This window comes from Schistocerca piceifrons, chromosome 3 (genome assembly GCF_021461385.2).
Source record: "Schistocerca piceifrons isolate TAMUIC-IGC-003096 chromosome 3, iqSchPice1.1, whole genome shotgun sequence".
Classification (NCBI taxonomy): Eukaryota; Metazoa; Arthropoda; class Insecta; order Orthoptera; family Acrididae; genus Schistocerca; species Schistocerca piceifrons.
The window spans coordinates 487,516,225-487,533,713 of NC_060140.1; the positions used below are offsets into that span (position 1 = coordinate 487,516,225).

Genomic DNA, 17,489 nt, shown 5'->3' on the forward strand with positions numbered 1-17,489 from the left:
ATATGCGTGCACACCTTCCTATGTTTCACCTGGTCAAAATCACTCTATTCATTGCGCTCGCTATAGGAAAAAAATGACGGTTCGGTGCCAGGCCAAAGATTGTCCAATTCCTGCACCTCGGCAATGTCTGTTGCTCTTATTTGTCTCTCGCCTATCTTAGACAGCTCCACCAATCAGTTGATCACGCACTTCCTGTTGCCCTAACTTGGCAGTATGGCGTAGGGGTTTGAAGAAGCTCCTGCATGCCAACAAACATGGGTTTCGAAAATATAGATCATGTGAAACCCGGATCGCACTTTTCTCACTTAACATCCTGAAAGCCGTGGATCAAGGCAGTCAGGTGGATAGAGTATTTCTTGATCTCTGAAAAGCATTTCACTCAGTATCACATATACTCTTATTATCAATAGTAAGATCGTATAGCGTATTTGACAGAATTTGTGACTGGATTGAGAATTTCTTGGTAGGGAGGTCGCAGCATGTTACCTTGGATGGAGGGTCATCGACAGGTGTAGAAGTAACTTCGGGTGTACCCCAGGGTAATGTGTTGGGTCCCTTGCTGTTCATGTTGTATATTAACGATCTTGCGGACAACATCAATAGAATAACCTCAGACTTTTTTGCAGATGTTGCAATGCAGTTATTTACAAAGAAGTATAGTCTGAAGGAGGCTGCACAAATGTTCAGTCAGACCTTGATAGGATTTCAAAATGGTGCAAAGATTATCAATTTGCTTTAAACGTTCAGAAATATAAAATAGTGTCCTTCACAAAACGAAGAAACATAGTACCCTGCGAATGTAATATCAAGTGAGTCAAAGGTGGAATCTATAAACTAAAACAAATACCTTGGTGCAACACTTATATAGGCTGAGTCGTAGGTAAAGCACGTGACAGACTTTGGTTTACTGATAGAATACTGGGTTAATGCGATCAATCTACAAAGGAGATTGTAATCCTGTAGATCTTCCCGGCGTGTTAAATGATTATGTTCTTCACAGGTGTGATGCCGGATATAATGGTCTTCAATACACGATATTTCGGCGATCCATCTGGCAGCCATCTCGCACCTGAAGATGGTGGCCAGATGGATCGAGGAAATATCGTGTATTGAAGACGATTATATCCGGCAGCATACCCGTGAAGAACATAATCAATACAAAGGAGATTGCTTAAAAATCACTCCTTCGACCTATCCTAGAATAAGGCTCACGTGTGAGGGACTCGTACCAAATAGGACTGGGAGGGGATACTGAAGGTAGACAGAGAAGGGCAGCCGAATGGTCATAGGTTTGTTTGATCGGCAGGAGAGTGTTACGGAGCTGACAAGCTCTTGATGATATATGGAAACCATTCCGAGAAAGTCTACTAACAAAGTTTCAAGAACCGGCTTTAAATTATGATACTAGGAAGATACTACTACCCACTACCTATCGCTCCCATGGTGATAGTGAGGACAAGATTAGATTAATTATAGCACTCACATAAAGGTTTTAAGCAATCATTCTTCTAGTGCTCTGTACATGATGGAACGGGAAAAATCCCTAATAACTGGTATATTAGGATGTACCCTATGCCAAATACTTTGCAGTGGTTTGCAGAGCATAGACGTAGCTGTAGATGTAGCTATAGTTGATAACGCAGAAGACACTCAAATCCCCTTTCGCTAATCCATGTTCAGGTGTACTGTGATTTCTATGAATCTTAATCGATTGTTTGTATGTTCCCTACGAAGAGGAAAATGTTTCCTCCCCCATCCTTGTCTAGTCTGAGCCTGTGTTCCGTCTCTAACGACCTTATCGTCGACGAGATGCGAAATTCTAATCTTTGTTTTCCTCTGGAGCCAGCTCTGCACGGAACTGGCGCGTATTATTGAACAGGCGGCGAAGGGCGCACACGTTTTGGCCGGTCATTACCAAATGCAGGCGGCGCCAGCAGAAGCCGCCGTGGGTGTACGGCAGCTGACGGCCCCGTGGGCGAGGACGCGCTACGCTTTCAGGCGGCCAGTGAAAGTCCTTGCTTTCTTTGGATCGGCTTTCTCCTCTCTCTCCGTGCCTTACGGCTGACCTCCCGTTGCAATCGCTCGCCCAGGGGGAACGCCCTTTCCTGCCCCGGTGTCTCCGTAAAAAGCAGGTAGCGACAAGACGGGCACTTCTCGCTGTTAACACTGGCTACACGCCGACGACAGCAGAGAATAGAATTGCGAAAATAAAGACATAATGAACGTTATAACTGGAATGAACTGTTTTCTGTTTAATCGGATTATTCACCTACATCGAATCACAACCGCTATTTCATAGACTTGATTCAGAAAGTCACTATGCAATTTTTTCTTTCCACTTTATTAACAAAGTTGTTTCCAACGCTTAATGGTTTTGAATACTGTCTCCTCTGATAGATAGAGAGCTAGGTGATGTGTTGGTTAAGGCCCTGGATCCCTATTCTTGAGGACTTAGATTGCATCCCCGTCCAACTATCGAGATATTGGTTTTCCGTGTTTCCCTGCATCAATACTGTCAGGAGGGTCCCTTTGAAGAAGATACAGTAGATTCCTTGTCCATTCTTGTCCTAGCGGAGCTGTTGCCCTCCTTCTCTAATGACTCTGTCGTCGACGTACCATGGAGTGCCTCTGCACTACTGAACAACTGTCGTGACTTGCTCAGATTACGGTGCGTTTCAGTAGTCCAAAAACCATTATGTTTTCCATTGTAGGTGAAGGACAGGAAACTAGTCCCTCAGACATAACGAGTACCTGCTTAGGTCAAACGAAGCCGACGAAATAGGTAAGCTTGGGCTTCGGAGTAATATCATTTCGGCAACGGCTCACATAACTTGTGGAAACTAAGGTCATCGCAATGTGACAGTAGTTCACCCTGGGAATAACCCTCAAAAACTTTGAATAAAATCTTCGTTGTCTTCCCTGAAACACCTGTAATTTTATTGAGTAACAAATAGTACTTTAATAAGTGGACAGCGAAAAAGACTGAACCATCTAACAAGAGCGAAGAATTATTTAAGCCTATGCATGATTTGGTTTTTCAGAGGTCTCGTGGCTATCCGAGGTCAATGAAATTTGAATGCTCCCTCCTTTGATAGCTAGCGAGCGAGGTGATGTGGTGGTTAAGGGCCTGGATCCGTAGGTGCTAGGTATGTTATTGTTTCCAAATGCTAAATTACTGTTTAAGATAACATTATTATTATTCGAATTCCAGGTCAATAAAGCTGGAGCATTCATTTGGTTTAGAGCAGAGCAGAGCTATCGCCTACGATACGTTGAAGCTACGAAACAACACTCGCATAAATTCATTGTGTAAACTACGGGAAATGACTTGTGCGTAACCTAGTCACCGTGACTCAAGCCACGAATATTTTTAAGGCTGAGCCACTTCATTTGTTTATGACAACTCACTACAAGCGCATCAGAGCTTTACGGCTCTGACAGGACACCACATTCGTGTGTATGGAACCCTCAGTCTGACAGCTTACTAGAGAGTTTAATGTGTTAAATAAATTACTAAACCTTAGAGTGTATTAGTGTTATATCTGTCCCAAGCTTTCAGAAAAATCTGTGTTATTAATTGCTCTCCCAGTCGTTACAGTACTATCTTGAACTAATTCTTTATTACTTTGCGGTCTTTTCGTGGTTCTCCGCATTTTCGCGTTATTCAGAAAGATATGTCCTTCGTCCTTATTCTAATGTTCCCATCCTTGCTGATAGTTCAGTACGACTGTATCAGAGAAATAATTATAAGTAACAGTAAAACAAGGATGTTGAAGGAAATTTACGAACTCAGTGGTTTAGGCGTTCTTTTGGTATGCGTTTGAAAAAATCTGGAATACCACTGACAACATAAACTGGAATTTAAATCTGTTTCCGAAGAAGAATTCAATGTTTTTCTGTTGCACCGGTTAAAAGGAACGGAATGGCCCGATTTGTAAATGAATCAACTATACACGGAACAAACGTACACTACTTCTTGACAATTAGCAACGCCCCTTCCCTGTGTAAAACAATGACAAAGATTGAGAATGTAATACTTACTAATATCGCAATCAACACGACATAGTTTCCGCTACAGGCCTTCACAGCGCTGTTGTTTGTAACTGAGTGCAAAAAGAATCGAATCAGGAAGGATGGAAGATTAGGGTTCAACGTTCCTTCGACAGCGAGCTCATTGGTGACGGAACACAAACTCAGATTGAATAAGGATGGGGAAGGAAATGAGCTGTGCCCTTTCAAAGGAACCATCACGGAACTTGCGTTCTGGGGAAATCACGAGAAACGAAAATGTGAATAATCAGATGCGGATTCGAACCGACATCCTCCCGAATGCGTGCCCAACGTGGTAAAAAATGCGCCGCCTCACTCGTTGTAAAGGTTCCAGGCTGGTAATCATGACAAGCGGCATTCAAACTCTAACATGGTCATTATGATTTCAGTTGTCCTGCAGATCACTTAAAAACCACTTCAAATGAGTGTCACGGACGTTTCACCGACAAAGTCTCGGTTTCGAACGGCGTCGTTGTCGTTAGGCCATTCTGGTCAAGCTCTTCTCCTCGTCAACAATTTTAGATACAGCGGCTATGAAATTACATAGACTCATTCTTAAAAACTAGTCTTGAAACAATCCAAATCGGTTTTTATTTATTTTAAGTGACCGTATCAGTTAATCCAATGCCTTCAGAGGAAAATTTGTTTTGGAAAATGCATTTTGGTCTGACGACCGGATATCAGAATTGAGTAAGAAGTTCCCTGAACTATTTCAAGACAGTATTTTTAGCCTGCTCAGCATTTAAGTCGACTTGTATAAACCCGTGTACCTGAACTCGAGAAACGTTAGCACTTATTAGACGCTGCAGGACTGCAGTAAGGTTGCGGCTGCTTTCTGCGTTCACGGTTAATAGAAACAGAGAGAGAGAGAGAAACAGAGAGAACCACGCCGGGTCGCCTGTCAACAGAGGAAAGCGTGCCTCCAACTGTTGTGGACAGCTCCTCCGCCTCCGTGTAATGACGAAACCAGGTGGCGCGCTGATTAAGGCACTGCAGGAGCGGTATTCACATCTCCATCTGACCCTTCGCATTTGTATTCCCCGTGCTATCACTAAATTACGTATTGCGATCGCCGTGGTCATTCATTTGAAAAGGACACGGCCTATTTTCCACATATCCCAACTTTGTCGAATCGGAGCTTTTACCGAATGAATGGCAGCCTTCTTTGAATGTGGATAAAAATGATTCCAACAACAAAGAGGAAGCTCTTCAATACTATCTAATTACAAGATAAGTGCTGAACACCTTGAACGCAACACATCGTTTAAGTATGTAAGACACGATCACATAAAATCAGTATTAAGACAGGCACACGGAAGACTTTGGTCTGTTGAAAGAGTTCTGGGGAAATGTAACGCATACAGTTTTTGGAGTCATTAAACGGGCATGACAACAGACATCGAACGAATTCAGAGACGCAGTGCTAAGATCGTAAAAAATCGGTAGCGCCCGTATTAAAGTGTAACAGAAATGCTCTGGAAACTTGAAGAGGAATCCCTTGTAAGACACACGACGTAGTTCTCTCGAAACCCTGCAGGGTAAATTAACAGAACCAATGTTCGACGAAGACTGTTCGATCATTATGCTGCCGCCAACGTCTGTCTTGGGTAGTTTTAATGAGGATAAGGTAAGAGAACTTGGAGCACCTATAGAGCCATTTAGTCATTTTCCTCTCCCATTACGCTAATGGAATAGTAACGAAAACCGATAATACGATGAACACTCCACCATACACTGTACAGTGCATTACGGAGTATGTAAGTAGGTGTAGATCTGATCGTCGAAGACACGTTAAACCCAAATGTTTTTCCTTCCTCGTGCACTTTCTTCATTTCCATCATTCGGAGTGTAACACCGAGGTGGTGGACAGACCATAATAAGATACTAATTTCAAAACAAGTTCATGTTATTAAACAATCAGAATAGAATTTCAGAGATTTGCGATTGCTTGGTTGTCAACTGCGGTTGCCTTGTGTTATTGTGCACGTGACGCGACGTCAAAGATCATACTGCATGATTACAGACGTCAGATGTCATCTGAACGAAGAACAACACGCTCTTATTTGGGAGAAGCACAATAAATTTAGCTACCAAAGTGACTGTGAACCTCCACCATCAGAAAGAGACCTTCAATAACACCGTGTGTAAATTACTTCTGTTTCTGATCTGTTGTACGTTCCACGCTGTCAGCTCTTATGAATAACTCAGATCTTATGACTATGTTTACACAGTGTTGCTTCATTTAGAAAGCTGAATTAGCAACCAAATGTAGAAGTCACGTGACCTCTCGTGGTAAGCGACGTTATACAATGCGTAATCACGTGAAGGTCTAAAGGTCTACCTTCCGTGAAGCGCTCTGCGACCATTGGCCTCAACCTGGTAAGATTACTAACGAAAAATATTAATCTGCACCAATTTGATGGGAAAAGCATCCAGAATTATTAAATGAATTAGGGTTTTTTAGTATCCACACTGCACTGGTATAAACATGAATATAACAAGAAGACAAGCAGAGAAAAAAGTCACAGTTATCTTGCCCCCCACCCCCTCCCCATCTGTTCTTGAACTTCTAATTCAGCCCGGTAACACGTTTAGAAGCAGCTGCTAATACAATAAGCTGTTTTCATTCTGAATTTGAGTTTACAAAGTGGAAAGAAGTTTAAGTCCAGTAGGTTTCCCTGCATTTCTAGTTGTATTACCAAAAGTGAATTGCAGCTACTTTTTTGACGCCGGCATGCATACCGACGTAACAGATCTATAAAGATCACAACTGGAAGCTGAGGGAAAGGGAAATACGTTTTTGCCCCTGGAGTGTAATTTCTGCTGTTGTTCAGTACATATATTATCACCATTTCAAAACAATTCGACATTCAATACAAATAAATCTTGGTTGTCTGTAGGCAAGAAGCTTCTTTCGTAGATCTCACACAGGACCATTCTGAAGCCCCTCCAAGCGTGCAACCAAGTTTAGCGCCTAGTAGGCAAAGAAAGCGAACCACATTGACTTCATCCCAAAGTCTGTCGCTACTGTAAGGAGTCTGGCGCAGAAAGTTGAAACGAACAGTGGGCGGTAATGGGAGGTGAGAGGTCGCTTTCTCGCCGCTGTTGCAAGTGCTGATTTCCGAGAAAAGAAGGAACGATCCGAAAGCTAAATCCACGCCTACGTCAGCGATCCAAGTCGGTGACAGACCACAAAATTTCTCTTGCCATAACGGCCTCTCGCGTGGGTGACGGTGTTGAACTTGTTGACTCCTCCTGTATAACTAGACGCTCTATACTACCCACCATCAATTAAAATTTACGAAAACTTTCTCGTCGCTCGCAAATGCCCACGGTATAGATCCCTGCTGCAAATCATTCCACTTTTACTTACAGCACTTCACTCACTGCTGCCTTACTGAGTTAATGCCGCGCATTAGTTGTACATGTCGTTGTCCAGAAGACACAACGGTAGCGAGCTGGGTGACAAATTTCCAACTATCTACCGACTGAAACAAGAACACTACTTGAGCCAGTGCTTTTGAGTGAGAGAACATACTCTCTCTTTCTCTCTCTCTCTCTCTCTCTTTGCCTGTGGCTAGTTGGCATTAAGATCGCTTCACAATTCGTGCAAATCATAGACTGCTGCCCTCACTCAGCGCTAAACATACATACACTAAGAGTACATGTTTGTGTCTCGGACATACTTGCCCAAAAACAAAACGATCACCAGTCCCTTAGTTCCGAAAAAGGTTTGCGAAAGATTTCCGTTTCTTGTAAGCCAAGTGCCCGTACTAGGAGTCTCTTCGAATACATTTCCAATAGGGAACGTCTTTGTCCCATCACTGGTTCACTGGGATTTGATTGAAAAGAACGTAGCTGTTCAATGGATCGAATGCATGTCAGCCCACCCAAGGGGGAGGAAGTTAAAAGAAAGCGTATTGTCAACTTTTCATCACCTTTTTTCAGCTTACGACGAACGTGTGAGGTCTTGAGACACACAGAGCAACGTGGTACAGTAGTTAACACGCTGGATATGTATTCGGAAACACCTGTTTCCAATTTCCGTCCGACCATCCAGATTCAGCGTTTCGATTCTTTTCCGAAATAACGTCACATGAATGCTGGTATGGTTCCTTCTAGATGGCCGCATCCGATATTATTGCTCACCATGTCGAAATGAGTTAATGCTCTGTCTGTAATCACCTCAATAATTACGAAATGCTATAATGGAAATTTTGCCTTCTCTTTTTGAGAGATACGTTCGCTTAATGTCAAGTCTGTATTATTTTTCATGGAAGTTCTACACATTTTCTCGCAAATGGAAACCGACAAGCCTGTAGCTGTCCATACTTCCCCCGAACATCAGTTACAGAAAGAAAATTTTCTTAGGAAAGTGTCTAACAACTACATACGAAGAGCTTATTAGGAGAGTCTACCACAGGACCGAGGAAGTGAAGAAGTTCGTAAACGGAATATTTTTGTTTAGTGGTATTTTTGTCTGTCAGTGTTAAGTCCAAGGAGAATTACGTACGTCTAAATTAAGATTATACTCTGCAACTTACGTACAATAACACATGGAGGGAGCATCATGCCAGTATTGTCTAATTTCTTCTCTATTCCATTCTATTTTATATGCCTCTGCCAGTTCCCTAATTCCTTCTGAAGATTCCAGCTTAAGTTCCTCGAGTAACTCTGTTTTCACTTTCATTTGGGCTATACCGACCTGTTATGATCCTAGACATCGCGTCTCTGTTTTCGATGATTTTTGTCATGAATAGGACACAAATACTGGGACAGAACTCTAGAACTGGTTGAACTAGGGTCTTGCAAGCGATTTCCTTTGGAGATACTTTTCATTTTTCCACATCTCCTCCAGAAAATCCAATTATCTCATTCGCCTAACGTACTATGAACTTCAAATGTTCGTCCCGTTTCATATTTCTGCTGAATACAGTACTAGCACAAAACACTTACCTGAAGTTACGTGTAACCCTGGCTATCTCTTTGTTATAGTCATTAAGTATGTTGTTTCGTTCTTATAGATAAAAGATAGCATGACTGGATATTTTTCGGCATTCTCGCCACTATTATTACTGACTTCCGATTTTCGGCTCGCGGGATGTCCACGTCGCAGTCGGTTTGTCCGAGTTTACAACTTCCATTGGTGCTCCCCAGGTTGTACACGGATCCTTCGGTTCATGCCACGGACATTCGAAATGCATTAGAAGTTAGAGCCAGTGAGTGACAGTTGCTCGCCCGGCACTCGGCATGTCCGTGACACGCCTGGGCGGAACGCTGGCGACATTTGCGTCAGGCGGGCTGGCATTGTCTCTGTGTGTCTCTGCTCGTCCCACGCGGCGGCATCCAGGGCAGCGGCGGGCAGGGCGGAGCGAAAGTGAAAGCAAGCCGCGCGGCGGGTCGTGGGCGGCGGCGGCGGCGCTTCCCGCGCGCCTCCGTCCGTTTCGACACCGCAAGAAACTCACGCACCACACGTATTTGGCAGCTCGTGCTCGAGCTGGCCGCTCGTCACCAGCCCAAATGTCTTCCCTACTGAAACTATAACAACAGAAACGAACTAAACATGTTTTCGGCAGCGTAATTTATTTCACAACGACTATTTTTTTTAAATACTTCTAAATAATCCCAACAGCACCTTCTTAATGTAATATTTACAAAACTTTTCATATGATGAGAACATACTTACTCATCGTTAACAGAGAAACTACTAGTACTCGATTAGAAGATTAATGGTCAACTTCTTGGAGTTCGTCGCAGCTTGAAAATATTTAGGTAGAATGCTAAGAAGCACTGTGAAATTATACAAACTTGTAAAAATCTGCTGCAGAGAAAGTAAAGGGGTAATTTTGTATTGCTGAAAGAGTTCTGGGGAAAATGAACACAACGCGGTAGTACGACTGATTCTGGATGTGGAGCCGTTATCAAGTAGACATTAAATTGTTCGTTTGTGTGGCCATATTGTCCGTAGTTGCTTTACAGTTCTTGAGGGTTATCAAGTAGATATGACAACGGCTATCGAATGAATTTAGAGAGGCATAACAAGAATCGTAACAGATTTGTAAAGTGAATTACTCTAAAACACGTGGCGAAGCCCACTTTGGACCATTATTAGTGGTTCCGTCGTCTGTTTTATTTGCAAATGAAGTACCGAAAAGATGACCCCGTTCTAGATTCTGTTATAATTTCCTTTTTCTTATCCTTGTCGGTCTTAAAGTGAACACACTAGAATGGTTTTTAAGTATTTCTTGACAAAGGATGCTACAAATACGACTAGCACTATTTCAGGGGAAGAACATCATCTTCCGTTCCTTTTTTACGAGATAAGTTCTCATATGGGCTGTATCTCACAACTACAGTCCCAGTATAATGTATATTATTAACTTCAGGCTTCCCCTTCTCTCCGATTTGGGAAAGATCGCAAACACTCCGACGTTACGGAAGAGTATATCGCATATAGCCTCTCGCACCTGATGCACCTACCAGCAATATATTCCAATACAGCAGCTTCTCTTTAGAAATTCTCACGATTCAGTGTGGCAGGTGGATTTTAACTGAAATCGTTTTTCCGAGCCTTCTAAAGCTACTCAGACTAGATTTTATTCACAGAAAAAGCAGCAGTATAACTGGAAATTTCAACGGCGATCTTCTCCAATTCTGATGCAGTGCAATATGTTTAGGCTGTTTTCGTTAGTTCATAATACAATTTTTTGCGTACCTCTTCGGTGGCGCGCAGAAATTCCTAATCCTACCTATTATACTTGCTTTTTTCAGTCGTAAGACACGTTTAATGCACGTATCCTCTGCAAGTCTCGTCATCTCCGAATAACGCGACCTACAAGCATTTGAACCTGCTTTCCGTATTCATCCGTTATTCTCCCTCCACAATTTTTACCTCCCCTCCCCCCCCCTCACCACACACTTCTGTGCATTAATAAAGTGATTCCTTCATGCCTGAGGCTGCATACTATCAACCGATCCCTTCTTTTAGCCAAGTTGTGTCGTAAATATCTGTCCTTAAAAATTTTGGAAATTTGTGGTAAGGCCTATGGGACCAGACTGCTGAGGTCATAGGTCCCTAAGCATACACACTACTTAATCTAACTTAAACTAATTTACACTAAAGACAACACACACACCCAAGCCCGAGGGAGGACTCGAACCTCCGACAGGGGAAGCCGCGCGAACCGTGACAAAGTGACCCTGACCACACGGCTACCCCGTGCTGCGAGACCTTAAAATATAACATCCCTATGTTAACAACATCGACGAGGAACTCAGACGTTTCACTCTAATTTACTTTCAGCTCCCTTCATGACACAAATGTTTAGAAGTACTTTCTGTTGCAAAAACTAGACCTTTGAACTATTTGCTTCCTAAGATCAGAAGAAACCATATTTAGTCACCTGCAAAAGTAAATAAATATATTTAGTGTTTAAATAAAAACTGTTGTGCCTTTACATCACACTAGTTCTCTCTACAACACTTCAAATCTCAAGCTGCCTTTACCTAAAGCCTAAGACACGCCTAAGGTCTTCCTCCTTTGTTGCTAGTGAATCTTCCTGGCTACAGGGTCGTAAACCATGAAAACTTTTGGTCCTAACTTTGTGTTCCTGGTTCCATTGAGTCTTGCCGACTGACGGGTCTGATTTTGAAGATAACGTACATTCCGAATGGTTATAGTTAAAGTGCAGCTATTCACAGAGGTCCAGTAATTATCGTATGACAGTTAAACTTGGCGGATAAGCTAATACCTTAATGTGGAACCGACTTACACTGGAAAAAAATTAGCTCCAATTTTGGTCAGCACTGCATATCGAAACATTTCTATAAGTCTTTCATGTATTCACAGCGCCAGATTGGCCCCTGGTGGCCAAAATTGTAACTAATTTTTTTCAAGCATAAATCGGTTCCTTGTTCAAGAATTAGAATATCTACCAAGTTTCGCTGCCATCCGATAGTTACAGCCCACACTGGACCTCTCTGAGTAGCTGCATTTAACCGTGGTACCACGACAAGGAGGGCTTAACCAGCAGCAAAAAACCATTGTCAGAGATAAAACTTAGCTATCGAACATGCAAAGATAAAACTTATCTATCGATTCTGCAGGGCTATAATCCCACGTAACTGTGTATGAAACTTTAGGAATAGAAAAGTTTCAAGAACCACCACCACACAACCAGAAGGTTACCAGGAACTAAGACAACCGTTCGTGCAAGCTTCCATTTGTGTGGTCTTCTTCCTTTGTCGTTTGTTTCTTTTCTTTATGTCGTGAATTTTCTTCATTTTCACAGTTATTTTCAGAACTCAGTAACGGATAGGAAACTATTAATCTCAGCTTTTGTTATATTTTCCTTAGCCACAAGTTTGAGTAATAAGCATCTTCAGTTTCTCCATAAAAACAAACAATTATAAAAGTCCAACAGCTGAAAACAGTCACGTGGCAAAGTTCTTTTACACACGAGCTGCACAAGCAGCGAGAGCCATGTTTTTTTTCTTTTTTTTTTTTTTTTTTTTTGATACCACTGAGAGTTATTTTGCATTTGTGCGGGCAGGACTCGGCACGTGATGAGGATCGCGACAGCATGGCGGCTGGCGGCGCTGCTGCTGGCCACGACAGCGGCGGCCACAGCGGCGGCGGCGGACTCTGAGGACTGGTCGTGGGGCGGCGGCCGCGACGCCAGGACGCAGCAGCTGGCGCCCTCCGCCCCCACGGCGGCCGCCTCCGCCCCCGGCGCTGGCGTCCCGCCCTCGGCCGCTGACGCAGGTGAGGCGGCGCTCGGGCGCTCTCTACCTCTCCAGTAACGCTAGAGCTGGAGATCGGGCCCCCGTCCCCACTGATGAATGTTAAAATATTGTAAACCGTTTTAACTTACTGGGAGACTGAGTAGTGTTGGCTGGATGCCCTCCATGTTTTTCTGGCGGCTAAAGGCAGTAACAACCTTCACCGACAAGTCCAAGCATGGAAGAACCGTCATGAACACTTCAGACTACACATCAGAGTAGAGAAAATTTTTTTGTGGCGGGTTACTAATAAACAGCGTCAGTGTCAGATCCGGTCCAACGGTCTCGGTCGACAAGTAAGAGGAGACTCAAAGTAACGTCTGAATAACAGCCGAGCATAGCACTTTGAAGGTGTGGCGGTGAAACTTTTAAGTTCCGTGCCACTCTCCGACGGTGGAAGGACAGAGGAGGGGTGCAGCAATGCGCCAACTCTATGGCCAAGGAGAAAAGTGGCTGGACGTGAACAGGCCACTGCTAGTGGCTGTACGAAACGGGCAGAAAAACGTGGTCGTGTGGGCCCTATCGTCAGTCATAGCCCGAATCCGAGTCTTCCAGGATTGTGAGCGGAACGGGGTGTCGGTGCCAGCGCCGTGGAACTGTGGTGCCGATGGTTTGGAGTCCAGCGATTGTGTCACGGAGGACGTCCACTTTTCTGTACAGTTCTCGAGCCTTACGGCGAATGGTAGTCTTCAGTATAGAGAATACTCAACACCTCTTATCATAGATCTGCCAAACATGAGTACATTCAAGTAGTTTCGCTCAAAAACCGCCGACGATGGCTCGCTCCTTCCAGAAATCTCAAGCCCCGTTTGGAATGCATCGCTTAAATAGCGGACAATAACTGAAGTGCTTTGTAACAAGAAGATACCGGACCGACTCATGCCGAATTTACACGATCCAGTCACATTATTGTGACCACTGCCTATGTTCGACCTCAACGTGTAGTAACAATTCACAGACAACAGGTGGCAGCACTAGCGAAGAAGGTATATGGGGTGTTGGGGGAGACAGAAACCACAGCAGTTGCTGTCGTAATTCGAAATCGGAGCAATTTTATCTGACGCCAAAAACGGCACGATCATTGGCTTTCAGGCCAAGGGAGCAAGCATTTCTGATTCGGCTAAGATTCTAAACTGTTCGCGTGCCGACATGGTAAAACATACCGTCCATGGCAAAATGGCACTATCCAAAAGAACCGACGCAACTGTGCTGCGGCACGCGACATAGATGGCAGGTGTCTCCTCAACGAAAATTCAGCGAACGTTGCTGCGTATGGACCTCCGCAGCAGGCGCCTCGCTCATGCAGCCATGACATCCTCATTCTTCGTTTTTAGCGAAAAAACATGGTCATCTTGCTAGAAATATTCTTAACAAAATTATCTGAGGCTGTCAGTTTTCCTAACATACCTGCGTTACGAGATAAGAAACAAAACCGCAGATCTATTTTGCAGGAAGCAGATTGTCGAGTCTGTGATGTTACAGAATAGAAGTGATGTGGCTATTCAATGGAAAGTTGGAAATTGAGATTTAACTAACTGTTTTATCAATCACAATTGGCGTAAGAATCATGGATTGACCATTGTCATAAAATATTGCATTATGAGATGTGAATAGTTTTTACTTGCGGTTTCGCGTGGCTTGAGGCAGTCACAACTAGCGTGCTATTGATTAAGAAGTTGCGTTATCGTCTTTCTAATTACTTCATGATCGTAGATACGGTCATACCCGGTTGTGAAGTTATTGTTATGACAAAAAAATTTCCTAAGGGACCAGAAAGTTCTTAAGGGCGCAAAAACAACTGTAACATCACACAAAAGAGAAACTCAATATTAAAGCTGATGCAAGAAGACGATAAAAAACAGTTTTCTTTTTATCAATGTAACGCACATTAGACTGCTGATCTTGGTGTCTGTAATATTAGCAAAATGCATAATTAAAATGAAAATAATACTGAGGAGATAATAGGAATGAGCACTGCTAAATGATTCAGTATTCCCAGAACAAATATTTATTATAACTAAAACATATATCGTACCTTAAGCTTAATACAACAATGACGGTAGATTTTTATGTCCATATCATGTCCATTGAGCGCTCTTTTATATAGCCATTGTCCTCTTGAGTCGCTCGTGCGTCGTCACGGTAAGTTACAACAGTTCTTCTTCCTACACTTCACTCAAAACTTAGACGGAACACGTTTTTATTTATTTAGTAAAAATAATTAGATCAGACCGCCACAAATCTGCGTCCGTCTTACTCGAGAAAAACAGTAAAAGTCTTCTTAGCGCTCAAGGCTTCATTTGTTCTCCCTCGAACAAAATAGTGAAGGATCGTATATCTATCCGTATTTTTCTGTTTTTATTGCCGCCCAAAGACGACGAATTACATTATCTAGAAAATTCCACCGTCGCCATGCGACGCCTTATTATACATTAATCATTATTTACAAACAAGTATTTGCCTTCTGGCTGAAAGTATTAACTACTCGTATTTGTTGTTTTAATGAAGTCAAAAATAGCGAATATCTCATTGCCTCCCATGAGGAGAGAGGGAATGCCGAAGGATTACCTCGATCCTCATGTCCTCATGAGATATTCGTGATTTTTTTGTGTGACATTTACATAATGTTACTGGCGTACTATGTACTTAAATTGAAATTACATTTATAAACATATATCAGATATTTATCATTTTTCAAAATAAAGTTTTTCATTCTTTGTTCATCAGTCACTTCATTCCATAATACCAAGACTAACATTTATGTGCATATTTAAGTTTGGTCCATATTTGCTTATAACAATAAGTGAACGTTCATTTCGCACTTCAGGGGATAGAATTCAGGAATTACTTTCTCTTGAGCTTAACAACTAATACATGAGTACAGTGAGTGCTTATTTTCACTAAACTAGAGTGGACAATGTTCGAGCATCTGTTGACTCCTTGTGGTTCAATTACAGTTTAATAACGTAGCACTACACTTCGTGATGCTTTCACTTTCTGTGTTAGCTGTCTACGGCGTTCATCATGCAGTACATCTGTCCTTTCCGCTGTGGTGCCAGGAATTCATGCGGCTTCCCGGGTTTTTATTTACAATATGAAACAGAAGAAGTGGAAAATTATTAGTATGACTTACAAGCTACTGGATACATTTATTAAGGATCGGGACTGGTCTGGAGTTTAGGGTCTTCCTATAGTGCACATTCATTTTCTTTGTCCATCAAGAGACAGGATTATAATTCATTTTAGCAGTGTTCAGGCGTGCCGGTATTAATGGCTTTAAGGTCTGAGTAATCTAACAATCTACTTCTCACTCATCTTAACTTCAACTCAAGAAAATCGCTTAATTTACATATGAAGATGTAGTCACACAAGTGTACAAATGTCTTTCCTCCAGTATGTACGATGGAAGTCATGGCGGTTAGCAGTTTAAAGTTTGGATTGTTTCGTCACCTACACGTCAGCCACTCACAGCGGCTGCACAGTGTTGCGTGAGCTCCAATACTCAGTATCCGTTCGCGCTCAGGCTGTAACAGAGCTGGTGGTCGTCGAGTGCTCCTTTTTTTTGTGAACTTCGTATCACACGAGTGCATCGATACAAACACCTCGCGCGCGTTTTCCATCGGAGGAGCCAGACACTGAAGCTGCCTCCATACTTCTCTGTCAACTGCCTCCCATGAGGCTCACAGGTAAGTGACGACGAATGTTTTAGCTGTCGCTGCACTTAGAACAACACTGAACTTTGCGTTGCACCTGTTGTCGTAGCCTTGACTTCTTTTTTACACTTGCAGTACAACACTACCACTAGTATACAGTGAACAGTTATTTTTATTATGCACGTCGCACTTTAGTGTGCATCTTCACACAGCATTCGTGCTTAGTTCCTTCGCCGATGGAGTTCATTCACAAAACAATCAATTTTGCACGTTTCCTCCACTGGTATAGAAAGACTTATATTCTACTATTTACAAAATATCACTTACGAGCTAATATTTACAATTAATGGTCACTCCTTTTGTTAAGTCCAGTGAACAACTGCTTTATGAATGGACTCTTTATATCTCAAGGTTTACTTTCACTAGTGAACCTAAAAATATTCTTTCAAACTTTCTTTTAAGGGCTCATCTCCTCATTATGAAAACTACAGGTTTCGCAACACTCGTTGCATTTATTCTTTAGTGCACCCAAGATCATTTTCTACTGCCACGCAGCATATCTACTACTTAACGAGTATGCATTTAACGCTGAATCTTTTTTTTTTTTTTGCTTGCCAAATTTGTTTTTATATTTGAGGGCAGACTGGATAACAATAGGTCTCCCTCTTCGCTTCATGTACTCAGCAATCGTTCTCTGTTAAAAAAAAAAATAGGGTAACGCTTGTCTACTATTTTTCGCATGAATGGAATTACCGACAGTTCACTGGGTTTACGCAACCGGTCCATAACAAACATTACCAAAGCTAGCGAAGTTCATCACGCTACGTGTCTCATTTCTCATAAGCACTGCTTTGCTTCGAAGCACACGTGCCTTTTACAAGTCGACCCTTGGTCTGGGTTAATGAACCAGGATCAAAAGGAACGGGCAGAAGGAAAATGGATTTCATAAGAGGAGTGTCTTAGGAGACATTTTTGCAATAAAATCTGCATGTAAATAAAATTATC

General features: G+C 42.6%; 1 protein-coding gene across 1 annotated transcript in view; it reads left to right on the forward strand.

Moving 5' to 3' along the window:
• The first annotated feature begins 9,300 nt into the window (after positions 1-9,300).
• LOC124788758 overlaps positions 9,301-17,489 on the forward strand; it is a 44,888-nt gene continuing 36,699 nt past the window's right edge. Inside the window, exons 1-2 of the mRNA XM_047256041.1 lie at positions 9,301-9,524; positions 12,603-12,814. Coding sequence (XP_047111997.1) covers positions 9,301-9,524; positions 12,603-12,814 — 436 coding nt within the window. The remainder of the gene's footprint in view (positions 9,525-12,602; positions 12,815-17,489) is intronic.